This window comes from Aptenodytes patagonicus, chromosome 3 (genome assembly GCF_965638725.1).
Source record: "Aptenodytes patagonicus chromosome 3, bAptPat1.pri.cur, whole genome shotgun sequence".
NCBI classification, from domain to species: Eukaryota; Metazoa; Chordata; class Aves; order Sphenisciformes; family Spheniscidae; genus Aptenodytes; species Aptenodytes patagonicus.
In genome coordinates this window covers 60,422,578-60,449,393 of record NC_134951.1, presented here as the reverse complement: position 1 = coordinate 60,449,393, position 26,816 = coordinate 60,422,578, and the positions used below count along the sequence as shown (strand labels likewise).

Sequence of the window (26,816 nt, the reverse complement as noted above, 5' to 3'; positions counted from 1 at the left end):
AATTTGCTAAATTAATCTGGTTTGTAATTGGTGTTTTAATAGTAAAAAACTTCAAAGCATCTTAGGCTAACAAAATACTTAAGTATCTATTCCTGTAACCCAAATTTCAGTGTCTGTATTCTGTAAGAGAAGAATCTAAATATATCCAGTGCTGCAACTGTGAAAGGAGATTTCAATATAGGCTATGACCCAGAAGAGCACTTTAGCATATGCTCCACTTAGAGCATATAAGGCATTCTGTTTCAGTAATACTCAGCTACTTGATTTCCATGGGATCATTTTAACTTCTTAAAATTGAACAATTTTATGTACTGTGATGCTATAAAGGAGGCTGGTATATGACAGTGGGGCTGCAACCCAGAACAAGAGTGTGTACCACAAATGTAGTTAGCTCCAAGTCCCTCTCCGCTGCGGTTTTCAACTCTGGTCCTCCAATGTCAGCTTGTTCAGTCTCTCAGACTTTCTTAAGCCACCTGTTTTGCTCCAGTGGAGTAAGTTATTTTACCTTTCCAAACCTGAAAGTAATTCTGGGATGTTGCACTTGTTAAATGAATACAAGTGGAGGGAACTAAGTATCAGTTCAGTTGGATGAAACTGAATCCTTTACCGAATGGTCCCCAAAAGACAGCACGTGAGTAAATGCACAGTAGGAATGGTCGGTGTGCAGAGAGGCCTCTTACAAGCTCTCTGGCAGCTATAAAATACACAAATATTTTATAGATGGAATACCAGTCAAATGTGGAATGTACCCATCAGAGATGCTTCCTCCACCTGGCTACAGCCCAGCAGAGACATTGTGTGGGCAAATGAATGCATTCAATTGTCAGTGTTGATTAGGTTTCAGGAAATACGTAAATGGCAGCTGCCCTAGGCTGCAGTAAAGGTGCGTGTCTGTACCTGAATCTTAGGTCTCCTACAACGAGGGAATGAATGCTAAGTATTTTCAGGAGCATGACCTCCATAACAAAACAATTCCTTCCAGCAGAGAAAAACCTTTGCTTAAAAATCTTTGTAAAAATCACAATAATTGAAACATCTTCATTGTCAGCAAGCAATAAAGCAAAAACCAGATGAAATAAAAGAAATATGCATTATGGGGTTTTAAGTCTTGTCATACAGGAGAAACATCAAGGAATCAACAGAAGACAGAAGAGATGACAGCTATTTAATTTCCACAGTGAGATTAAACAAATTTAATCACTTACAAACATGGGTACTTTATTTTAGACACACATGAACAGCTACAATATTCAGCCTGAAAACAGGAATGACAGAAGTGGCAAGACCGCTAAGAGTGGGAGAACTGAGATGATCTGCCATAATCAAACAGAGTTTAAAGAGAGTTTGAAAACAAACACTGGTGTTTAAGTAGTTTACAAAACCTTTTGGAGACAGGAGGAGGAGAGAAAAACATTGTTTCTTTTTTTATTTCTCACACCCATCTACATATGCCTAATGAGAACAAAAATCTCGGGAGATAAATTACAGATAATGTCTGTAATCTAATATATACTTAATATCATCTTAAGGTGGAGAGAGTGAATACACCTCTGTGTCAGAGAGAGAGAAGCTATTTGGGGAAATTAAGAAACAGGATTTTTATTTTGAAGCAATCATTAGTTGGTGGTACATCTGCTAGGTATATTAATTGAAACTGTCAAAGAAGATTAGTTAGGAAGAATACTATAACCATGAGAAAACCCAAAACAAGAGATACATTCTTTAGTTCTCTTCCCATTTGGATGTGTAGAACATTGGTTTTGAAGGACGACAGTAGAAAAAACAGTAGTTCCACGTTAATGTCATCTAGGTACAAGTGTGTTGCAAAATCTTGTCTGTGCTGCTAAAGTTGCTACCACACTTCAGAAGGGGTGACACAGGGAAACTGGAAAGTCTGTCAATGGGTTTCATTAATCCAGAAGTCCTTAGGTGTTAGGAATCATTGCTTTTTCCTTCCGCCTCTTGACTTTCCAGTAAGGCTTTGGATGATGGCACTTCACCACCCTCTGCTCCTTCATCTAAAAAAAGGCAGAATTAAACATTTATACCACACACATTCTCACAGCTTTTTTAATGCAGACAAATATTTGGGTTCGCTGATCATCTCTGTTTGGATTGGCTCTTTATTACCACACTCATGGGTGCTTTAGAGAGAGAGATTAACTCGAAAGATAAAGAACTTGCAGAGGCATCTCCCAAAAGCAACTGCCTATTTGTGCTGATTTGCCTGCTCCTTGCACATGCTGATCAATGTGCATTTGGTTGTAAGAAACAGATTGGAGATAACTCTTTATTATTGTTATTCTTTTTTTCTGGGTCATTTCCAAAGCCAGGTTAGAATATTGCATTCCTCTGAGCATGCTTGGTTTCAGGTAGATAACACTACCATTTATGAACATGCCAGTTATCTGGCTGACCTTCTTTGCCAAGAAATACCTAGGAGAATTCACCCTGTCTCCACAAGATGAAGGGATTTTTTGTTACTCTGATTTGGAAGTTTACTCTTCCATAGGTTGAGTTGAATGCTTACGCTACTAATATAAGTAGAAGCTCCCCAGCGTGCGTGGTCATTAGATGAAGGGTTCCACACTGTCGCTTTTGATGCTCACATTCTCTCACTGAGAAACAGGAACTCCTCTTGCCTTGATTTCCTTGCAAAGCATAATCATTTTCACACTATCTTTTGTTGTGGTTTAACCCAGCAGGCAGTTAAACACCACACAACCGTTCGCTCGCTCCCCCCAAGTAGGATGGGGGAGAGAATCGGAAAAAAAAGAGTAAAATTCATGGGTTGAAATAAAGACAGTTTAACAGGACAGAAAAGGAAGGGATAATAATAATAATAATAGAATATACAAAACAAGTGATGCACAGTGCAATTGCTCACCACCCACTGACCGATGCCCAGCCAGTTCCGGAGCAGCGGTCACCCCTCCCCCGGCCAACTCCCCCAGTTTATGTACTGAGCATGACGTCACATGGTATGGAATGTCCCTTTGGCCAGTTTGGGTCAGCTGTCCTGGCTGTGCCCCCTCCCAGCTTCTCGCTGGCAGGGCATGAGAAGCTGAAAAGTCCTTGACTAGTGTAAGCACTACTTAGCGACAACTAAAAGATCGGTGTGTTATCAACATTGTTCTCATCCTAAATCCAAAACACAGCACTGTACCAGCAGCTACTAGGAAGAAAATTAACTCTATCCCAGCCGAAACCAGGACACCTTCAAGTCCCACACGGCATTACCAGTGCTAACAGAACAGTTTGTATACCCGAATCTAAGACAGCCCGTAGCTTTTGGGGGCAAGGAGAGGTCTGCTCAGCATATCTGGCTGTACCGTCTTCCACTTTAATAGCCGTAATCTAAGGGGTACATTTTCAGCTATTTGCCCTGGAGACTTGCTATAAAATATCACAGCCAAAAGAGTTATGTATCTTGGTCTCTACACATCACAGCAAATATATACTGCTGTACACAATTCATCAGCTAAAGCTCTTGGCAGAAACCGCTTGATGTTGTAAGTCTGCTCAGAGATTTGGAGGCTTTGGAGTTTTATACTGGTAAATTAAGAACTGAGTTATTTGACACCCTTCAGCATTACATAGCACAGCACTGTTCAGGAAAGGGAGACAGAGCAATCTCCTCTATTGATTGTTTCTGTGTGGGGTTGGATGTCTAATATTAGTGGAGTCTTGCAGACAGGGTAGAGGAAAACAGTTTGTTAGAGGAAATCTAATCTCATAATTGGTAGCACTTAGGTGTGCAACAGGTGCTAAGCTGCTGACTGTATCAAGATAGTTATACACAGTCACCTAGAAAAAATTCAGCAAACAATAAAGGTTATTGGCAGAATAGTGCCCTAATGCAGATTACCAAATGTGGGAGACCAGTATAGCCTCTTTGCTCTCAAACTTCTTGCAGACTCCTCTTCAACCTTTGGATCACCAGTGACACCAGTCAACTGTTTAACATGGTTCAATATGGCCTCCCACCAGACCACCTGTGGAAAGTCTCAGCCTTCCAAACTTACACACCATCAGAGGATGATCAGATAGGATACAGATGGTCTTCATTTCAGAGTTAGGCTCTGAGATAAACAGCTGGTGCCAAACTCTCTCCTGTCCATCTCATGAGAATATTAATTTGGTGGGGCTTGCAGAGTACATGGAAATGTATGTCACATAGCTATGATCCTTGTATATTCATAAAAAATAAAGCAAAGTCTCTTTTCTCTTCTAAGCCAGACAAAAGGTATTAGCACATCCTTTCACTATGACAGCAGCTGACAGCATTTTAGAAAGAGAGGAAATGTATGATCCAATGAGCGTTAGCTAAATCTGAAGCAAGATGCAGAGTCCTGCTCACCATTTCCCATAATTTTCACTGAATCTTTCAGAGTAGAAAAAAAAAAGGGCATACTTTATATAGCCACATTTTCCATCTTCTCCACTTCTCTCATTTATCCAACTTCTTTGTTCTGAGCTGGAAACGGCTTTAATTTTTTTAACAACTTATCGTTAAAGCCAAAAACAGGCAAAAAGAGAAGCCTGTAAAGAGTCCCAAATGTTTCACAAACTGTTTCCCTGTCACAGCATTTGAACTTCCAAACTTTCTTTCCATTTTGATGAATTCTCCTCGTTTTGCTTGCTGTCTCATCAGAAGTTTAACTTACAACACAATGAGGCTGTAATTCCCATCTGATACTTGTGGAATTCCCAACCCCAAAAAGCATCCAAGCAGTCAGAGTGGACCTAACTGTATCCTGTATTCATTTCCTATTATCACTACTGCAAACTGCTGATAACAGAAACTGCTCCTTCCAGGCATGCTCTGGCACAGCTATATGTCAATGACGAAAGCAAAGGATAATTCCGTGCTCTTAATTGTTCTTCAAATCCTGGCAGTGCTGGTCCTTATATTTGTACATTTGCTTGGCCATTTTGCTAAAACTAATGTAGCTGTGTTTCATTTCTTCTTCTTAATGCATTGGATAGGCACCAGGAGAGGAGGATTATTCTGCCTGGAGGGCTAAGTACTTATTTTATGCTGTGCTGTAACATTTCTTTTAACAAGACTTTCACTCTTTCATGTTTATTTTTATCCAGGGGAAAAAAAAAAGATCGAAGAGAGAAATTTTGCATGCTTTAAAAAGTATATTCTTTCCAACTACTAAACTTTCCAGAGGCCAAAATGAAACAAACATGAGGAACTTATCTACAGCTGTTGTATTCTTTTGTGCTTTGTTTAACATGGTTAACATGGTGCATGTCCCTCAAGGTTCACTGCTCTAAACAATACAAAGGTTAGTTACACATAATGTAGCAATGAATATTTCAGTGAGTTGGACTGGTCACTTCACTTCCGCAGCTCCTGACACTAATAACAATATAAATTCCCATCTACCTCCCCTTTGATAACGGAAATGGTTCTCGCCTGCTGGAGCCTGAACCCTGGTCATGGTGCATGAACCGTGCCAGGCGGAAGAGCTATTTGGAGTAAGAAAACCATAATATTTGAAAACCAAAGCATTAAATGTTAAGTGACTGTCTGTACTTTGGAATGGATTTCCAGTGCTCCAGTCGCACACACCAGAAGGAGAAAATCTGTAGGGACATACTTTTCATACTCCTAGGGAAAAATCCCTCCTCGAAATAAAGGAGCTTTAACTGGACTCACAGGGCTCCCAGCTTTACTTTGAATGTACTCTGACACAGTGCCCGCCGTTGTTCCCACCTGCTCTTCCAGATTCTCCCAGTTCCCCTCACTACTGCCCTGCAGCCTGAGGGTATCTGACCTTGTTGTCTTTCCCTTTTTTTCTTTATGTCCACCCTCTCTCCTTCATAAATCTTTGCGCTTTCCTTTTGCAAAAGTAATGCCTCCTTCCAGCACCCATTCATATTCTTATTTTCCTCTCTTTCTCAGGTTCAAGCCAGGACGTTGTTATTCGGTCCCTTCTCACTCCTCCTGGAGATGTTCTTTCTACCTGCCCAGCAGTCCTTCGATAGGCCCATGCTGGGTTTAGATTACAGAACCCCAAATACCTGAATATAAATTAAATCACCAAAGCACAAAGCACTTGTAATCAAAGGAATCCCCCACAAGCCTTTATGGTGCTTTAGGAGGCTGTAAACTCAACATCCTGTAATTGCTTCGGGCAACGTACAAGCAGGACATGCATCCTTGGAGCCTGGGAATCCCTCCTATAATCTGCTTCAGTTCAGATTCATGGACCCTCCACTCAGCACAGGCCTGCCTCCAGCTGTGCTGCACCCACACCATTGCTGCTCCTGGATGTGGGACCACCAGTTGCGGTGGCATTTGTCACAGCAGCAACAGATGGGCACGAGAAGATACTTCCAAATCAGAACCTAAAAAAGTAGGGGCAACCCATGCTCAGGGCCAACCTATAATTCTCACTTCATAGGCATTAGAAACCAGATTTTTCTGAATCTGAAAATCCCCCTGAAATCCCCCTGAAAGCAAAAAGAACTCAAATGTAAAGTTGGTGTTGATTAGACCGGTGCTAAATCAACAGAGCACCTTATCAAATTAAAGGACATGGCAAAATAGGACACTGGTCTCAGATAGCAAAGTTGAAAGCCTACTAGCAGGAGTAAATCACTGTAAACCCTACTCTTAATGTATATGCCTGAGTTAGGATAGCTTGCTGTGTTGTGCTAAGTTATCTCAGTGCAGGAGTAGACCCTAATTTATAGCTGGAGGGATGGCTTTCCAAGCTGCCCAGAAATGCAACTGTGTTTGCTCTTCCTCAGGGGAACTGGAATTCAGTTCCCAGCACCTTTCCCCAGGCTGCTAACACTGAATCTGTGGGTGGATATGGCAGACTTAGTCTGGGTTAAGATTAACTTGTCTTAACATCAGGAGGTACAAGTGGTAACTGCTTTGGAAGGTTGAATTTAATCCTAAATGAAGAAAGAAATACTAGTATTGACATCAAAACTGCCTGGTGGCAGAAGTCTTAAGGAGAAAGCAAAGGACGACTGCATAAAAATGTCCGTTTCTTGAATGTGCAGCCATTACCTTCTGAAACGGAGAGCTCAGCCAGTTTGTGTGTCAGGTCTGAAGTCCCAGCACCAGCAGGAGAGCCCAGAATATCTGGTAAGGCGTTCCGGCGGCCTGCCCGTCCTGATGCTGCAAAATCTGTGACCACAGGCTCCACATCAGTCATTGCTGACTCCTTTCCTCATAGCAACATCTGAATATGGAACAAACATAAGAAGAAAACAGCTGTAGCTGGGACGGATGCTAATCACCTGCTCAACTATACAATAGCCATAGGCTTTGCCCAATGGGTCTTTTGTTAGTAAAAGCCTCATATTTCAATACTGGGTGCTTAAGCTTTATTTGTGCCCCAGAAGATAAAAGAATCTCTGCATTTCCTTATGTTGGCATTTGCACATCAGACTAGCACAACGAACAGCTCTGTACCTACAAGAAACCTGTGGATAGGGTCAGCAACAACCCTTTCTGCCAGCCACTTGTATGTCTTTTTATGACCCGATCCCTCTTTTTAAGTGGTTTTGCCATACAACCACTCGGAAGGGAACTGCAACTGGCCTCAAGTTGCGCCAGGGGAGATTTAGATTGGATGTGAGGAAAAATTTCTTTACTGAAAGAGTGGTTAAACATTGGAAGAGGCTGCCCAGGGAAGTGGCTGAGTCCCCATCCCTGGAGGTATTTAAAAGACGTGTAGATGAGGCACTTGGGGACATGGTTTAGTGGGCATGGTGGTGTTGGGTCGATGGTTGGACTCGATGATCTTAGAGGTCTCTTCCAACCTCAATGTTTCTATGATTCTATGAACTCTGTTTTGTCATACTGTCTCTATGAAGCAAAGCATGTTTTCTTTATTATGAATCTCGTTTAGATTCTTATTTAGAATCTTGTTAGAACAAACTCCTTTCACAGAGGAGCAAATTATACAAAAAAGACCTTTCAAAAAACAAACTAAAACTCTTCATAAACTTTCTTTATCCTGTAGATATCAAGCCATTTGTTTTCCTCTGCTCCTTGTTAGCTTGGTTTAACCTCAGCTTGTGAATGTGATTTTTATCTAATAAATAATTGAATCCTGGAAATAATAGAACCAACAGTGCTCTGCTCCCTCGATCCCTGTCTCAAAGCCCATTGAATTGAATGGGAAAACTCCTGCTGACCAAAATGGGCTTTGGCTCGGGCATAGAGGTGTTTGCAGTGAGAACACCTGGAGCAGAAGGAGGTGATACTTAGCTGCCAGTGGCACACAGGGATAGCGTGCGAAAACTGTCATTAGCAACTGTATTATTAAGAATCACAAAAGACTATCATGCCAGAATTGTACACAATAATTTCTGATAATTAACAGAGTAATTTCTAATAATCAGACATGAATCGTTCAATTAAAAACAGTATTTACTTGCTCTATGTGAATGCAGTTCTGTGTGCAATGTGGGAACAGGAATGTTGTCTCTTTGTGTACATATGATCAGTGCTTTGTGTGGGAAGGGATACAGATGGGACTGGAGACCAATCTGATGGAAGGCTGTCAGCTTTCGGTTGACAGCTGGCTGTATTTAGAATAAGAATTGGATAAGGAAAGTCTCAATCATTTTAGTGTTGTTCATATAAGAAGCAAAGTATCATAGTCCCCTTTCCAAAATTCTGCTAAGGTTGGGAAATACCAGTGCTCTCATTTCATGGACAGAAAAACTGAGGCAAATAGAGATCAAACATGACTTGCTCTGATGTGCAGGAAGAGAGGGGCAGAAATTTGATTGCTGATGCTGACCTGGCGTTTCCACCACAAAGAACACTTTCCTTTTCTCCCTCAAAGTGCCTTTCAGCTGTAAGGCTGAAAATATTCTTAACTTTCTTTGTATCTCTAAATACTTGTAATAAAAGAAATGAATCCTTCTTGGCAAGAAACTAAGGCATGAGTAAAATCCGCAAGTCTGAAAGATGACTTGAACATGCAAAAACCCACTGTCTTTAACCGAAGTCAGTAACTGAAAGTTCTGACCTGGAGATGTAGCAGAAAGTTCCTGTCTTGCATGAAAACAGTCAGGTCAAGTCCAAATGAATCTTTTCCATAAGTAACAAAAATACAAAAACTATACATGGACATTCAAGAGTGCAACTTTGAGAAAATATACAAAGTATGTGCATCAACATTCTTGGTTAGATATAGCATTATACTAGGTAGTCATTAAAACGGGTGAGGTCAGCACTTGACAAGAAATATCAAAATAAGGAGAATTAATCCATATTTACAGACACAGTCTCATGGCTTTTTGTGGGTGTTCATATTTACTTAACTGTAGGTGTCCTAAATATATTTCTCCACATGCTTGCCAAAGCAAGTAAAGAGATTGTAAATTACACTTCAGAACAGAAAATACTCAGGATCTCCTTTTGCTTATTAAAGCTGTTAAAATTTGTTCCCAATGCCAAAATACCAGTGTTGCTGCACTTCCTGCCCATTTCATTTCAGCCATTTAGTTGGTGAGACAATAATACTGTTGTGAGATGACTGCTGTTCACATCAAGATCTACAGAATGACATTAACATCAAAACACACCAAGGACTTCCTCAATCCTCTCCTGTGGACTTGTCTTCTCTTTTCTCTCCTGCATGGATGTTTTGGTCCCTAAATGGTTACTTTTCAAATGGAGAAAATCTGCTCTACAACTCATACTATATGAAACTACTCTCTTCTGTAGTACAGTTTCATCTTACCCACCTTGTGCACTTTTTTCAAATCCCTCCCTTTCCTCTCCAGCTCATCTCCTTCTCCCCTGATGTAATCTTCCTACATTGCATAATACTAGACAACCCAGGAAGATGATGGAGGACACAGTCTGACACACTTTCACATGCGTGAATTTTGATTTATGCACTTGATTTAAAAAGTGTGCAGAGACAAATCTAGAACATCTGTCAGACAGAAAATCAGCTGATCATTATCCATCAGTCCGGTGGCCATAACTCAAACGTAGCTATCTAAAAATAATAAAAGTATACCATCCTTTATATATGCAGCAGTTACCATTATGTTTTCACTTTTGTTTTTTTCTATACCACATTTAACATATTGGAGGCTGAGGAGAAGACTGAGTTCAAAAGTTAAGAGCTACCCACTGCACTAGCACAGGATGTTCTCTAAGTATATTTGAAAGATGAGGGACTACCCCAGCAGGCTTAGAATTGACATTACAAATCAAAACTTAAGTCCATTTAGGTCCATATAAATCAAAACTTAACTCCACCTCCAAACATATGACAGACCATATTCAAAATAGTTTGCTGCTGTACTTTAGATAAATGGCATTTCGTTCTTTAATGTTCTAAGGAATTTCTTCAATTTCATTCTGATGCTCTCTTATAATAGTATTTTCTAAGGCCTACATCCAAGTAAAGATGTAGAGTTTCTCCATTCTTCATCTGTTGCTACCTTTAATTTTTTTAACATATCCATCAGGAATTAACTATCTTTTTGGCATCTTCTCGCATCTGTTATGTGTAGTATTCTTCATGCTTCTCACAGAGCAAATAATAATCACAGTGTGCACAGCATCTGTTTTCCCAATTCCACTCCTTCTCTTGCTGGCAACATCTCCTCCAGCTTCACTGAACTCATTTTGCTGTAGCCTTATCCAAGTTAAAGATACTGATATCCTGCCAATGCCTGCATGCAGTTGCTTCACTCAGCTTCCAAATTACTGTTGTCGTTTTTCTCCCATGTCACCGCTCACCAGACTAATGGTGCGCAGCTCTAAAGAACAGTGACGGATTTCCAGAGCAGAAGGTTCCATACTTCCCCGGCTCCCTTTTTTCCATAGCAAAAAACAGGCCACCCAAAAGAAGAAGGGGACTGGGTGGAAAACAGTTGAGCAGGGATGCAGGCTGTTTGCAAAGGGTCAACAGCAGGAAGGCAGGTGGACTTCCCAGAAAAGCTCACCTACTAAAATTGGAGACCGAAGGCTTTGTTTGACTGGCATCCCAACTAGCACTCCATCAGTACTCCATGGCACCAGACTAACTTTGCAGCTCATTACGGGGCCATGACATAGCGCTAAGGGGCTTTTGGGAATACTAGGTTAATCTTCTCATATACGCCTCTGAAATCCCCGCAGGACCACCCAGAATGCACAACAGACCACTCAGGTGTGCAAGGGGGAAGGAAATGCTCTGCTTGTGAAAACCGGCTACAATAAAAAGTAAAACTCAATTACTGTATCTATCAGACATTCAAGTAAGTGTCCTCAGACAAAGCAATGGCAGGTCAACTACCAGTGGGATTTTCTCTAAGCGAGACAGATAGTTTGTCAGTCTTTGAATCTTCTTCTGTTGGCAGCATAGTCAGCCTCTTGGGCGAAAATGAGTCACAGAAGCTGATGAGAATTTATTTAAGTAAATGACAAAGGAAAAGAACAAATAAGTCTCCTGAAACACCTTGTGTTGAGGATCAAGGGAAAAAATGCTTTACGGTGCTCAGTTGTAGCAGGTGCCACGGTCCACATTAAATGTCAGTGCTGTCTCTTCCTCACCCTATCTGTTAGGAAGTAAATAAATCACCACCACACGTATTTGTGAAAGCTCTTTTTTCTTCTGATCTTTTTACTGTCTTACACAGAGACAAAATACTGGTTTTGTTCTGCTTGGAAGGACAAACTATTCCTCAGGAAATGTCAGAAGGTTCCTAACATTGGTATTATTGCAACTCCACACAGGCGACTGAAAGGCCAAACACATCACTCCTTGCCACGCAGGCACTTCTCTCCTCTCAAAAACTTTTCTCTTAGGTCTTATGAATAGTCTCTGTCTGCACTATCAGAGAAAGCTACACTTCCCAAACACTGTTCCTTTTGAATGCCCCTCAGTAGGAACAAACTGGAAAGCATGAAATCCTCTCACAAACACCTGAAAAATACAATAGCCAAGATTGATTGATTTTATGTCTTGATGGTCTCCTACTGTAAGAGGCATTTCAGCATCTTACTTTCTTCAGAAAGAACTTTAGTCTTTTTAGTTGTGTTTAGTTGGTTTTTATTTACTTGTAAGTAATGAGTGTTCTCCAAGCACCTTTACCCCAAAAGCCTGTAGGTTCAGAAGTTTCTAAGTAAGGAGAACAGAAAACTTACTGAATTAAGTGCTTCCCACTGTGCAACTGAGATGAAAACCACATCTCCTTGCTATGCAGTTGCCATGCTTTCACATCCTCTTCTGCTGCAGTTGCATCCCGGCAGCTTTGCTTCCTCTTCCCAAAGATCTCAGAATAGGAACATTCTCATTATACATGCTCATGTAATCCTTATGCTTCATCCTGAAGCATTACTGGACCACAGAAAAGGAAAAAAGCTAGGAACATTCATGCTTTTAAGGAAGACAGTCCAGAGATTATGATGATGACGAACAGTAACCTGGGCACTCGCATAACAATTTTTGTGAGAAAAATTAGTTATGTGTTTTTTCACATCAATAACATTTGTAACATACTCGTAAGCCTCGTGCTGGGAAGCACACAGGAAGATAAGCAAGTGGTCTTTACCATATCTATATCAAACACAGGAGTCTCGCTTCTGTTTGGGGCTTAAGACAAAAGACCACACATTTCTTAGTACAGAAAAGCAATATAGCTAACTATAGAGAAGTGAGAAGTGAATCACTCAGGAAAAAAAGTAAATTGGTTAGCTTTCAGGTTTTTTAGTACATCACTAAAGTTGAAACGAGTTCCTTTTATTATTTCATGTTAGAAAGATGATTTGGGTTTCCTGTACTGACAGAGATGGCCTCTCTAGTGCATGTTCTCTGAAAAATTCATGAATTGTTTTACCATACAGGGAAACTAAATTATACCCCATCTCAGTAAATCTACAGTGCAGAAGCATGTCTGAGTCCTTCTACACCTTCTGCCTCAATCTGGATGTTGCAGCCCATATAACACATATTATTTTGGGGGTGATATTTGGAAGTTTGGTATATTGTATAACAGGTTTTCATTTTTGGTTCTTTTCAGCGTACACAGCTGGACAGACATTTAACACAAATGTCTTGTGTGTTTCTTCTGCTCTGGATACATGACCTACTCTATACTCTTGCACCAGGGGCAACATCCTTACTGATAATGTGCAAAAATGGCTTCCATACATGATTTTCCTAGTCCCAAACTGGTCAGTCTGGGATACTAAGATTATACCATTCCTCCATTTCCTGCCTTGGTGCTCTCAGAAGCACTGAATGAAGGTCCAAGATCTTGATCATGTCGTTCAGATGCTCATCAGTTTGGGGTACAGAATCTGAAAAACTTGGCCAAAGCTGTAGGATAAAGACAGGAGCTGATTAATTTTGCCCCTTGGTGAGTCCAATTTCTAGATAAATTTTGTCTATGCTTTCATGAGGAATGGTTGCAGATAGGGAATTGATTTTATGAAATATTAAGGACCATCACAAACCTCACCAATCTTCAGCTCAAAATGCAACATATATCTTAACTTTTGCTGTCTCCTGTATGCAGTACCTAAAAAACATGTATGTGCACTTGTATAGATACTGCAGCTGAAAGGACTGGTGCAAGCCAGTATGCCACGCCAGCATTACAAGGTATGTATGGCATGAAACCACTTTCTATACAAATGAAATGGGATGGACTCTTTTCTTCCTCAGACTGGTACTTCAAAACTTTCAGTTGAATTTTCTGATCGCTTCCATAAAGCAAATATACTCATGGAAAAGACAAGAGAAAAAAAGCCACATAACTCATTAGTCATGCTGTTTTTACTCTTCTGGAGAATGCACAGATACCATGGTGTGGTTCACCCTCTACAAACCCGTACAGAGTAGAAGAGCTTTACTGTGAGCTGTGTTTGACCCTGAGTACGCACAGTGCTCTGATGCACAGAAGAACACATTACAAAGCTAATAGCAGTTCTAAGTAATGGTACAATTTTCCCATTGTGAAAGAAAATAAGGAAGAGAGGGGAAGGGGTCATGATACTGGCAACTGAATCAGAAGTTATCTGCAGCAAGTAATAAATGAAGTGATATTAGCTGAAGGCAGTCAATACCAAGCAAGCAAGCAAGTCACTCTCCAAATGTCTCTGAGTGACCAAAAGCAACAACAGACATAAGCTTTAGTCAACTTCATGAGAAACAATTCAACAGGGAAGAAACTCTAATGCAGCGGCTATGCTGGAAAGAAATCAAATATATCCCATACTATGGAATAAGGAATGAAGCCCAACGGAAACAAACAAACCAACCAACGTAATTCTTCCTCTTATATTTTGGCCATTCATCCTCACAGAGTTTTTATTTTCTATTGCAAAATGTATAAATATCGCCTGTCCCACATACCCACATATACACAGTACACTTTCTGAGTTCAGCCACGAGCTCCGCCTTCCAAATCCTTTCTTAAGATTTGCCTGAAATCCAAGAGAAGTTTGCCCGCCCACGTAATTTAGGAATTATTTAGAAATTGTTTTCAAGGCTAATTTTGCAGAGGCCCTGCAACTACAACATTGCAGTTAACTTGTATTTATGATTTTCCACATTGCCAAAGGCACACAAGGAAATTAGTATCCTTACTGTACTACTTAGTTTTGTTACTAGTCATACATGCACCACACCTTTCCTCCAGCCTCTCCAATCTCGTTGTTCCTCAGCCTTTGAACTAGGAATTCTTTAGGGAAGAATCAAAGGACTTTTTTCCCTCTACTTTGATACCTGCTGCCCCAGCATCCCACGAACACTTCCTGCAACACAGACAAGTCAACAGCTACGTAAGCCAGCTATGTCCGTACTGTATTCTTTATTAGAAGCAGCAAGGGATTTGGTTCTCTGCTTGCCAGCTCTGTGGAAGAAAACTACTCTGACAAAACCACTGGGAAAGGCTGAGGCAGCAAACAGCTTGTGGCATACTGGAGTCCACTTACACAATGCTCTCTAGTAAAGCAATTAGCACAGTGCAATATAAAATGCAATTGAGAGAAGATGAATTTATAATTTAGCAGATATATGAGAATGCGACAATCCTATGCACATCACCAACACATCTATGTACCCAAATTCTCTTACTGGAGAAGGCCCAAGTCTTCTTGAGATCTTACTGATGTGAATGAAGAACGTTTCCATCTAGTTCAGAGTGAATCAAAGGGTACTGGTATGGACAGGAGATTCCCAGGAATGGAGATCCTTGTGGAAGTGCTTACAGAAGAGGAGGAGTTGCAGAGAAAGAGGAGGAGTTGCCTGGTAGCAACATGTGGGCACAAAGGGCTGAAAGTCAGGAGCACAAGGATGACAGAGAAGTAAGAGGTATGGAGCCTGTAATGGTGTTTTCGTACATAGAGAGAAGGGAAGACTAACTGAGGGTCTATCTGAGATAAATGACACGGCAAGCTAAAGCGACACAGGAAGAAAGGAGCCTCTGGAACCTTACTGAGGAAGAACAACTAAATCTGTAACAAGGACCTTCTTTGGAGGGCAAGCAGGATGGAGGCAGGGAGGAAGAGAGGCTTGGTAAAGTTTGGGGAGCATTTCAGGAGACCAGCTCTGCTGGAGGATGGGCACAGAGATGGGCACTACAGAGAACCTATGGATTAGCAGCAAACTAGCTAGGTAGAAGTAAAACAGGCTTTTTTTTTTTTTGCTTAAAGGATTATGTGTGCAATTATCCCAATATACCCATATGTAGAAAACCTGAAGAGTCTGCACAAGAAATACAAGGACAGTTTACTACACCAAGGATTTTTTTTTTTTGAGGGGGATAAATTATTTTGTTAACATGACGTGCCACAACACCTAGTTAACTGAATACGTAGTATTTGTGATGACCTTTACAGACTGATGTTGTGCAGGCCCCTAAAAGAACAAGCAGCTGCAGTGTGAGCTTCCACACAGACATGCCTCTTTTTTGCCCTGCCAGCAGCTCCCTTCCAGGGAGAAAAGTCCCTGTTTATTTCATATTCAGACCTCCAGAGGGTCTCCTGGAGGCACTCCCGGAGGTTTGGTGAAAGGACGCAACCCAGTGCTTCTCTCCATCTAGCCATTAGGTGGTAACAGTCTGGCAGTGAGCAGGAACTGTGTGTGAACAGCAGCAGGCACCTTGCTAAGTCGCCAAGCCTTCAAAGCATGAGACTATTTCCATTCAAAAGCAAGGACAAGCTCTCAGAAGCACTTTATTGTTTTAGTTATTCAAATGAAAGCTGACTTTTGATTTTATTATCTTTGTCATGGCCAGATAACATTCCATCGTTATATATAAAAACAGATTAATCATATCTTATTTGTATGATTCTTCCTCCTTCAAACCTACGAGCTGTGTTTTTTATGGCCTGGATCAGACCTGGCGAGCATCCCACTCTATGCGTGGACTTCTTCCCTGGTCAGCTTCAGTTGCACCTTACTGATGTGGAAATACTTGGGGTTAGCCAGTTTTGCAGTCACACCCCTTAGTTTTGCTTTGCCTGAAGATAGAAGAGGATACTCTCTGTCTTGTAATGATATGGTTCGTGTCTGATGAACACTTCAGAAAAGCTAAAGTGTAACCAAATCCGAGCACCGTTCTTCTCCTTAAGTTGGAGTAAAACTTTCCTATTTAAATTTTTCATTTCTGCATTCTGGTTTCATAGTGCCAAACACACACGAGGAGAAGTCACTATTTCCTGACCAAGAATTACTCATAGCAGTCTGTTTTAATTAAAAAAAAAAAACAAAAAACAAAAAACAACCAACCCTCCCCCCCAACCCCAAGACACAAACCAAACCAAACCAAAAAAACTGAAGTGAAACTTAGTAATTAATTGCTACTTACTCATAGAGGTTGGATATAGCATTTAAATCAAAGTCAGCTTAACCCTCAACTCATTATTGGAAAATCAAAGTACTAATGTACTACTAAAAGCTAATTTTATTTTCTTTAGGATAGCAAGCTGCAACAAAACCTGCTTGTCTTTGTCATAAGTGACCCTGTAAATCTAACACTCCAAGTTTTTATCATTTGACTAGCTTCCTTCAGCACAAGCCTGAAAGGTAAAGCAGTTGACAACGCCAGCTATTTCACTAGTGCTTATTGTTGATGAGAGCATCTTTTCCACCCTATTCACAAAAAGCAAATACCAGCCTGAGAGCTGCTAAGGTATCTTGTAGACATCACCCCAACACTTCACTCAAATATGGTTCTCAGGGTCTCAACGGTCTTTGCTTTCACCGTGAAGCTCTGCATAACTATTTCCCCCCATAATTATTTGTTTTGTCTCTCGCTTCAGTTGCTTCTTCTACTCCACAAATGATCTGGGTTTCCTGAACTATTCTTCTGGCTCATCCACAAATGCTTCTGGAAATCCAGTCCAAAATACTTCATTTGGCATTCTTCACTGCATAGGATGTTGGAAAGAAAATCATGTTTGCACAACTCAATAAATGTTTAGTTAGTTAATAAAATATTATTTTATTAACTCAGTTCAAGGGTAGTAAAAGGTCTTTGATTTTCCAAATGTAAGTGAACTATTGTAGGATAACTCTATAAAGCCATCTCAGCTTGAAGGAGAGCTGGTCTACCCAGAAGTTTTTCCAAAGACATTTTTCTGACTAATAAAAGATATTTTCTCTCCCTAAAAACTTTGTCTTGACCATGTCCTTAGGCCACCACAGGTGCTGGAAAGTTCTACAAAATCAGTTTGGTTCAGTTTGCCCTCAGGGGAAGATGAACCAACAGACATCACTGTGCTTTTCACAGTAATCTGATGACTTTAACTAAGCCCAGACAGAAAACAGCCATTTGGGATGTGAAGTCTAATACAAACAAAATGGAGCTAACCCCCAGCTGCAAGACACCCTGGTGCACTGAAGCACCCTTTAATGAGTTACTGAAGTTTCCTACTGCTGTGCTCAACATGTCAGACATGTTAGATAACAGTCACAAAGATGAAAAATCAATAGGACATACGGCTACATTTTGAGAAGTTATGTTACACACCTTTTCTGCACTGTCTTGTAAAATTGCATTTTAAACCTGGAGCCTCAGTTCCCTGCTCTGTATGTTCCACTTATATTTTATTTATGCTTTAGCATATATTTTTGCTTCAGATACCATATTTCTTCAATAGTAAACGAATAATTTTTCATTTTCATTTCATTCTCCAACATACATCATGCCTACTCTAATACAATTCCACTCAGGTCATATCCTCTAGAGCATACCTGTTCAATCTTGGCAGCAGTCCCGTTTACTGACTTTAATGAAATCACAGGTAGAAAAATCACCATCCCATGGTGACTCACCAAGAAAATAGACTGAGATTCAAGAAATGTGTCTTCCTTTAGCCTTATAATTTAAGTTAAATAATGACCTTGATTCACAAGACTTCCCAATTATATTTACAATAGACTTCAACTTACAAATAAAAAAATAAATTCAATCAATTACAATTCACTGAAACATATCCTGATAGTATAGGTTTGCATTTTGATCCTGCAGCTATGCATGTACTTAACTTCATCTAATTGCAAGGCTTCTGTTCCTTCCATTGAAATTTGGTAATACAGACAGGAGACAGCACTAGAAGTGCGCTCTTGAACGTTCAGGAGCAGATCACTGGGTCGGATTTGTCCCACTCAGATTTGGAGATAAGAGTTGTCTCCAGTGGACCAGACACCTACCGATACAGTCCCTGGTTATTTGTCTGCGCCAGAAAGTCTGTGACTGCACCTTAACGGTCACGAGACCGCAGGGTATTTACATGCACGCACAGGCACAAACAATCAGAACAAGGCAAGTCTCGGATTTACTCCTCTGCCAGAAAATTTTGAGACTGGGGGAGAAACTTACCAGAATTTTCCACAGAATAGGGAATATGAGGGCACAAATATTTGAGAACATCTTGTCCTTAAATTTTGTGGGAATGAGCCAGCTACACCCTGCTCCACTGAATAGCACCAATGAAATAGAATTTCAAATAAATGAAAAAAATAACCCCGAGCCCACAATCTCTTGAGGACTGATGATGGAAATAAATAGGCTCTATGATGAGCCACAGTACACACTAAGAACTTTTTCCTTGCAACTTATTTTGGATTAATTTTACGCTTCAGGTGAAGGGTTTATCTGCAGTATTACACTTGCTCCTGCCTTCCTATTTTTAGACGACTCCATTTGTTTCCTCCACATCTCTGCTTAAAGGATACGACTGATCACAGCGATTTATAAACCTCCCTGACTTTCATGCTATTTCAGTGTCTCTTTTTCCTATGAGAATAGGCCTAATAGGTGAAATTCATACTAGTTATAAGCCTAAACAAGTCAGTAGTATTACACGTGGGATTCATTTGGTTTAATTTCTTTAGCCTTTCAATATACTTCTATTTTATGAAACTATGAATCATCTCTATTACCCTCCAATGCCCTTAGACTAGGACATTAAAACAGCCTTCCTATCTTAGAGCTTCACGGTTATAGACTAGTTTGGTAAAACAGACATATTTCGATAAAAATTCTAGTAAAATATACTAAGGAAATTATTTTATGGACTCCCTGGACTTACTCAGCAATTGAGGAAAATTATTGTCTCTCAAAAATTATGCCCTAAAAGCAAATCCTGACCTCTAAATATTATAGCCTATCTGTTGTTCCAGAACAAACACCAGTCATTTCCAAGGCATGTACTGGGCTGGCAGTCAGATAATTTCCACACAGTTGAATTAATGTATTTTAATTTAATTCAATTTAAATGATCTCTAATTAAGGCAGATGGCTTTAAAAGATTCTTTTCCATTTTGGTAAATGATCCTCCAGTAAACATGCCGTGCTATCGAAACACCTAGATAAAGTCCTTCAAATAAGGACCAAAAAAAGTGTATTTATATGCCAAATGATAATGAGGCTGTGAAAACAACTAGTACACATAGGACCATTTAAAAGATGACAGAGTAGAAAGTTAAAGTGTGCTTTTTATAAATGACTTGAATGAAGTACGGCTGGACCCTTAAGCTATTTTAGCTGGAATGCCACCAAGCATAGAACTTTTATTTAACTTTTTTAATCTACATGGGCCATTGACGCTTAAGGAAAAGTGGAGGGATGGAAACCAAAACATAAGAAAGCCATCAAGTCTTGTTCCTATTTGTCATACAAACAACATTAGCTGGGAGGTCCACAGACTGACTCTTTTGGTTTTAAAAGTTTAACAATCAGCTTTCTTTTTCCTTGACTTCATTATTTTTAAGTTAACATTTAGTCTGCTATATTCTGAGTGAATGGTGGGTTTAATTTTGACATGTCAGACCAGAGCCATTCTCCCACAAGGAGCAGCAAAAGCAACAAGCAAGATCTGTCTGAGCAAATGTTTTTACTTTGCTTTCCTTTGGAGCAAAATTGGATAGGATTTTCCTACTGAAAACTGTTTTCTGTTGTAAAGGAATCTGCACTTCTACTGCACAGGGGTCTGTTGGAACCATGCCGTTCCTGAATCACATCAATTTTAACAGAACTTTTTTACTAGGTCCAGGCAAGAGAGAACCCGCTGACTGCTGCCAAAGAGTTGCTTGCCCTGCTTGCCTCAGGGGCTGGCACAGGGTGGGAGGACAGTCAGCTTGAGTTACTGCAGATTAAGTGAATGCTTTAATTGCTAGGCTGTTCATTACCTCTGAAGTTCTCACTTGCTGGTTTCGTCCCTGCAAGCACACTAACATGACCTCACTGGGTTTCCTCGCCCTGGAAAGAGCCTGTGTACAGGATATTTCCTAAAATGTTAGGAGGCCAGGAAAGCCCAGACCTTGCTCAGCTTTATCACAGGGGGGTGGTTCCTTTGCGCTCTCATCTGGCACTGAGACCAAGACAGTCAAACCCTGGCAGCCACACAGGCCTTGTAAGAGATTGGGCATCCTCCACCTCAACTCCTCCCTCCCTTACCCTGAAAGATGCAGCACCAGCCCTACCTCCCCTCTTCCTACCCTCCCATGGCAGCAAATGCCTTCCCTCCTCTTTCTCTGCCCTTCTACAGCAGCAAATTCACCCCCTCCCCCCAGGACACTCTCACTCCATGCAGAAAGTGCCAGTGCCCCTATCCCTATCCAGCTTCTCCCACCCCACTCCACAGGAGGACCACAGCGAGAGCCTACCCCATCCCTGCAGAGGCTCTTCCCCAGGCAGCACCAAGCGTAAGCCTCCCCATGGAAAGACAGAAGAATGAGCGATGCAACCCGGAGAGGGGGAGTTAATCACATCTGCCATTCGCTCGCTGAAGGCACTCTGATGCCGAGGAACGAGGCACCTGAAAGAACCTATTTGCAGTTGGTTAAAGGTTACTGTTCAGCGCCGACGTTTTGTATCCTTTGGACTTTATGTTAAATTGGAAATACCACCCTTGCAAGCTCTCTTAGGATTTTGCAGCCTCCACGGCATTTGGCCAGTGTGTCTACATACCTGTGTAACATGTTGTGAGAGTTCAGGAACTGCTGAATGCTCAGAAACAATTTTTTCCCATCTGCTAAGCTAATGACCTCTTCTAAAATGTCTGTGAGCTCTGAACATTTCCTTTTTCAGCTTCGCCAGCATAATCATATTACAGCCTGACAGCCGGCAATGTAAATTAATCTCTTTTTTTTTCCCCATGCAAATTCCTCAGAAGTGGCTTTTTCCCCATTTTGCCTTATTAAGCACAGACAGGGAGAGAAGGAGGAAGACAGTTAGGCATTATCACTGAGTGAATCTTTTTGCAAACTGATACTCTAGACAGATTGAAACCAGTACCAAGACCGTTTTGGAGGACACATTCTACAGAGATATATCTTTCCAGAAACACACAGACCTAATTGCATTGCCTAATGGAAACTTCACGGGAGTTTTGTTTGTGGAAGTATGGAGTTGAGCTTTTCAAAACAAAAACCTGGAAATGATCCTGACTGACAAGTGCAGATCTTTGGGGGGTTATGCTGATGTTGTTGTAGTACTCAAAACATTTACTCCTTATATACTCCTTACTCCAGTTTTATATACTGGCATTTACTTCTGCATTAAGACCTGTATCTTTGAAAGGTCAAAAATAAGGATGCTTGCTGTGCTTTCCTGATGAGCGGATATCCTTAGGGATGGTGGATTCCCTTTTTCTAAACTCCACTCAACACTGGAGATGAGTAGAGCCTACACCTCCTCCCTAGAGCCTTGCATGAATCCAGGTGAAGAATTGCAGATGGTGTGATTTCAGGGGACTTTTTTTCTGCAGATGACCTCTTGCTCTTGAAGAGCTACAAAAGACTACAGGCACCATGGGAAACATTTTTCTCTGGTCTTCTCTGCTACATTTTTATGGCTTACTTTAAAAAGAGCAGTTGAAAGATTTGTTTTATTTATATCTTGTTTTTCTCAAAAAAAAGCGCAGAAATAATTCTGAATTTTCTTGGTTGCAGATGAAAAGACATGACCTTTCACCGAACAGACCTGTATGCTACACTCATTTTTAAATTATGGGTCACATTCTGTTCCTTGTAACATCAACCAAACGACTACAGATTTGTTGAATGAAACAGAGGTATAGTAGAGAGCTGATAGAAAATAAATCTCTGCAGATATCCCTCCACAAAAGCCCTGCTCATTTACTCTGATAGGGTGGAAAAAAAAAGAGCAAGATTTGTTCCTGCCTTAGAAGTTTTAGCACTCCTCCCTAAACTGTAAAGAGTCCCTCAAATTTGTGAGGGCTGGATGAAGACCCAATAGGCCAGGTCCAAGCACAAGCAGCTATTTGTGCTCAGTTCAGAGCTGTTCGTGGCCCGTGCTTCAACTCAGACTCCTCCTGGTCACAGAGAGCTCCAGAAACCTGGCTGTGATACAGATGTCTCTACAGCACCGACATGACAGTCTGCATTTGAAGGGCCACATGAACAGTGGCTCTCCCCGGTTTCATCTGATGAATCCCTCTTCCCCTCTGAAGAAGGAAGAGACGCACCCACAGAGAAACTGAACTCATTGCTGTACTTCTCAGTAGGGAACTCCCTAAAGCACCGACAGTCACAGCCAAAGAACAACATCTGAACATATAATCTAGAGTCTTGGGGTTTTTTTAATCTAACCATATTTATTGTGTATTATTTCAGTAAATTTCTTTACTGAAAGAGTGATTAAACATTGGAACAGGCTGCCCAGGGAAGTGGTTGAGTCCCCATCCCTGGAGGTATTTAAAAGACGTGTAGATGAGGCGCTTAGGGACATGGTTTAGTGGGCATGGTGGTGTTGGGTCGACGGTTAGACTCGATGATCTTAGAGGTCTTTTCCAACCTCAATGATTCTATGATTCTATGATTGTACCAAACAAGATTCCTACTCTTAGTGTTTCAGCAGAGAGCCTAGAAAGACAAAGACAACTTCCAAGGTGTGTAAAGCCCAGCGAGCAGGAGAACACTGGCAAGGCTACGAACATTTAAATAATAGGGAACTTTTCTGTTTGCTTAGTTTGTTCAAAGCAGTATGAAGACAAGCACAGCTCTTTAAAGTTCATTAGGAATGCTAGGTGCTTATGAAACCTTGTTAAAATAGTTTAAAGCCAGCCTAAAAGAGGCAGAGAACACAAATGGTAGAATACAGCAAATGAGAGCATAAGAATAAAAACTACTTAGAGGACAGCAAAAAAGGGGTTGATGAATACCAGAGACACCCAGAAACAACTAGAACGTGATCTCAATGTCTGGCTTTCAGCTGACTACAGCAGAACACCAAGGGAAAGCTGTTTGCCAAGAGGGAAACAAAACTTGAATATATCAAAAATAAATAAACAGACTACAAATTCACGTACAGGAGCACATCCCTTACAGGTAGACTTCTGGACTTCAGCCTTTCCATTCAGGGCATTTCTGGTACAAAAATAAGTCCTTACCAACCATGTCATAAAACGAATTCTCCATCCTCCCGTAAAAGAGGGTGTATCTCTCTGCACCAGCAGTGCTGCTACATTCACCCCAAAGGTGGCAACTGCTGCCTGGACACGGTTGTAGAAAGCAAGCCGTGTCTGTTCCATGGCATTCTGCTATCCGAAGCGGTAACACGTTAACTATGGCATAAAAACTGCTTTCACACTGTTGTAAGATAAATAATACTTGCCCACCGCATTTTCAGCAAATGTCTACAACACAGTTAATATTTCAGCATCCACACACAGTGTTTCACAGCAGACAAGAAAGCTACTTGGAAATAACCATACTGCTTAATTTTGCATTAGCTGCCAGCTGATTTGCATGGAGAACCGACCAGCCTGCAAGGAAGAGGGTCACCTAGTATGGTTTCTTGGCAATCTGCCCAATTCTGCCCTCCAAAATGCTAAGTACCTTAAAGTTCATGGTTCAGGTATGCCTTCAGCCCCACAGCATGGTCTTTCTTGAAGAGGGGCTGGGCGTGAGCTACAGAAGAAAGCCACCGCTTGAGCTGTGGGAAATCACAGAGAGGAACATCCAGGAAGGTGCCAGCAGCTCTGACTTCCACTGTCTTCTCAAAAATAACCTGCCATCACACAACTACCAGAGAAGCACATCAACACTGGAAAAGCCTCCCTGCTTTTAAAAATCAGAAAGGCTGAAATAATTTGAAGCTATACAAATAAAAAAAGCTTCTTGTGTGCCGAGTACGTCAGCAGGGGAAAAAAAGGAAAGGAACACTGAAGAAAAATTGACTTCTCAGTTGAGGAAATGACTCAATGTTTTGTACAAAGCCAACACAGTCTCCACCTGACATTTTTCAAGGGTCAGTCACCCACAGGTGGGGGACTGGGGGGAAGGTGGGGTTTTATTTACCACTGGATAGGTTTCTTCCAACACAGAGGACCCAAGCTGAGTAAAACTCAACTGCTGTAAATCTAGAGCAATCCCACAGGAGTTATGCTCCTCTGGATGTACACTGGGCAATTGAGGTCGGAGTCTTCCCACAAACTGTTCACATCAGCCAATTACTTTATTACTTAAGTGAAAATGGGACATTTCAGTGGATGTCAGTGGAATCATAAAGTCAGGTAGCAGAAATAAAAATTAATTTGCCTAGATACATATTCCTTTTTTGTACGGTGTCATCTCTATTTCAAATGTTCAACCTAGACATAAAAAGAAGAGAAAAAAGGAAACAATTTGTTTATATGTTATATTAAGTTAACCTTCAAATCACTTAACGTATTTATTTGGGTACAGTATGCAACCACACTAAAGTCTATACCGATCTAGTCAACAATTCAGCACTTGCCAAGTATAACCTTTGCTTCCCCATATTCTCTCTTGGATGAACATTCTTCCCTCTGCACTTTCATATTAAGTGATAATACTTCATGAAACCCAGTACAAACTTTGCAAAAGGCTCAGAAAACCCCTGCCTGTTCCACGGGTACTAGTTATAAAAAATGCCACTCCAGAAAGTTATTAGAATAGTAACACAAAGATCATAATTTTGAAGTAGATAGGGGTTCATCATGGAGAGATTCCTGGATTTCAAAATACTGCAAAATAAATTGTACCACTTCTCAACCTCCACCTCAACATTTCTGCAACAGTAACTGATACAACAAAGAGAGCATAAATTTACAGGAAAAACTGCAATCTTCCCTGAAGCTTTTAGCACTCTGTAAAATTACTTTTCTTCTGCTTGTCGATTATGCAGATTTTATTGGTTTTGCCTAATTAACATTATCCAGAAGAAACTTCAACAACATAACTGTTCTTGGCCATTGGTTACGAGATATGCTTCGTTTCTTTTACAAGTATAGTTGGCAAGGCAAAGCAAGAATGGGTTTCTGACTAAGAACCAGGAGCTGAAGAGATTGGCGTGAATAAAGGGAGACAGAAAATGTTATCAGGGTCACACCTACCAGTGCTGCAGTAAAGGAAAGGAAGTATGTGGTTGCCACCATGCTGATGCACACACATGACCCAGCTGGGGTAACGCAATGGCTAGAGCCCCATTAGCCCCCTTTCCAACCTATTTTCTTTCCTTCTATTCCCCCTCCCTTCAATAAATCATGCCTGGTATCAGCAGGGAAGCAGAAAATTGTGAATGTAATCTCAAGTTAAAATGCTCTCTTGTTCCAAATCTGTTGCTCACCTGAAGACCAAAACCCATGCTTTTACTTCAGCTGATATATTACTGGACAAACCATTGGTACAGTCAGTGCTCTGAACTACATCCTTAGCCTGAAATGCTTTCTTTGCACACATGCCCTTTCAGACCTGACATTTTATGTGTTGGTTTTAGCTGCTTTATAGTTACCTAAGTGCTTTGGAGAGGAAGAAAACAACATGCACATACAAAAGGTCTGTTGATGGGTTCTCTCTTTTCTATTTTAAAGTTCAAAAGCATATATATTATACATCTTTGCAGCTCTCCAGGGTTTCTACCAGCTAAAGGATAGATTTTTCTGAACTTTTACTGCAGCTTCCAAAGCTGTGACTTAGCAACCACACTTTCAGACTTAGAAGTTTGGCAAGTGGCTTGGTGCCAGATAAATTAATGATCTAACAGCTTCTTAATACGCGGCAGGATGCTTTAATGAAAGTGTGCCCATTACGTATGTAAGGACAGATTATTTGCTGTAAACTCAGATAAACTTTGTTGGGCTTGCAGTGCTGAGAGCATTCAGAATCTCCCAAACAACATAATGTTTGGGTTGTGGAAAGTCTACTCTGGCATGTCACCATTTATTAAGAAACAACTTTTGCATTTTTTCATCTCAAGAAATTTGTTTTCCAAATAATATTGCTGAGACCTTTACTTGCTGACTTTTTCTACAATAAGAAGTTCTATTTATTCATTTTTTAACAGATGAAGAAAGTCTTCTCAACTTGAGTTCAGTGCATTTGAGA

At 40.8% G+C, this 26,816-nt stretch overlaps 1 protein-coding gene across 9 annotated transcripts in view; it reads right to left on the bottom strand.

Annotated features, from left to right (window-relative positions):
- Positions 1–1,148: 1,148 nt before the first annotated feature.
- The window catches only part of PKIB (cAMP-dependent protein kinase inhibitor beta), a 58,379-nt gene continuing 32,711 nt past the window's right edge, over positions 1,149–26,816 (bottom strand). For 8 of the 9 annotated variants that reach the window (XM_076335486.1, XM_076335481.1, XM_076335479.1 and 5 more), the window contains 2 exons: positions 7,037–7,211; positions 1,149–2,018 (listed from right to left, as the gene is read on the bottom strand). In XM_076335486.1, the coding sequence (XP_076191601.1) occupies positions 1,933–2,018; positions 7,037–7,184 (234 nt within the window). In that variant the 5' untranslated portion in view covers positions 7,185–7,211 and the 3' untranslated portion in view covers positions 1,149–1,932. Of the gene's footprint in view, positions 2,019–7,036; positions 7,212–24,305; positions 24,339–26,816 lie in introns of those variants that run through there. The other variant, XM_076335487.1, reaches the window with a different exon arrangement.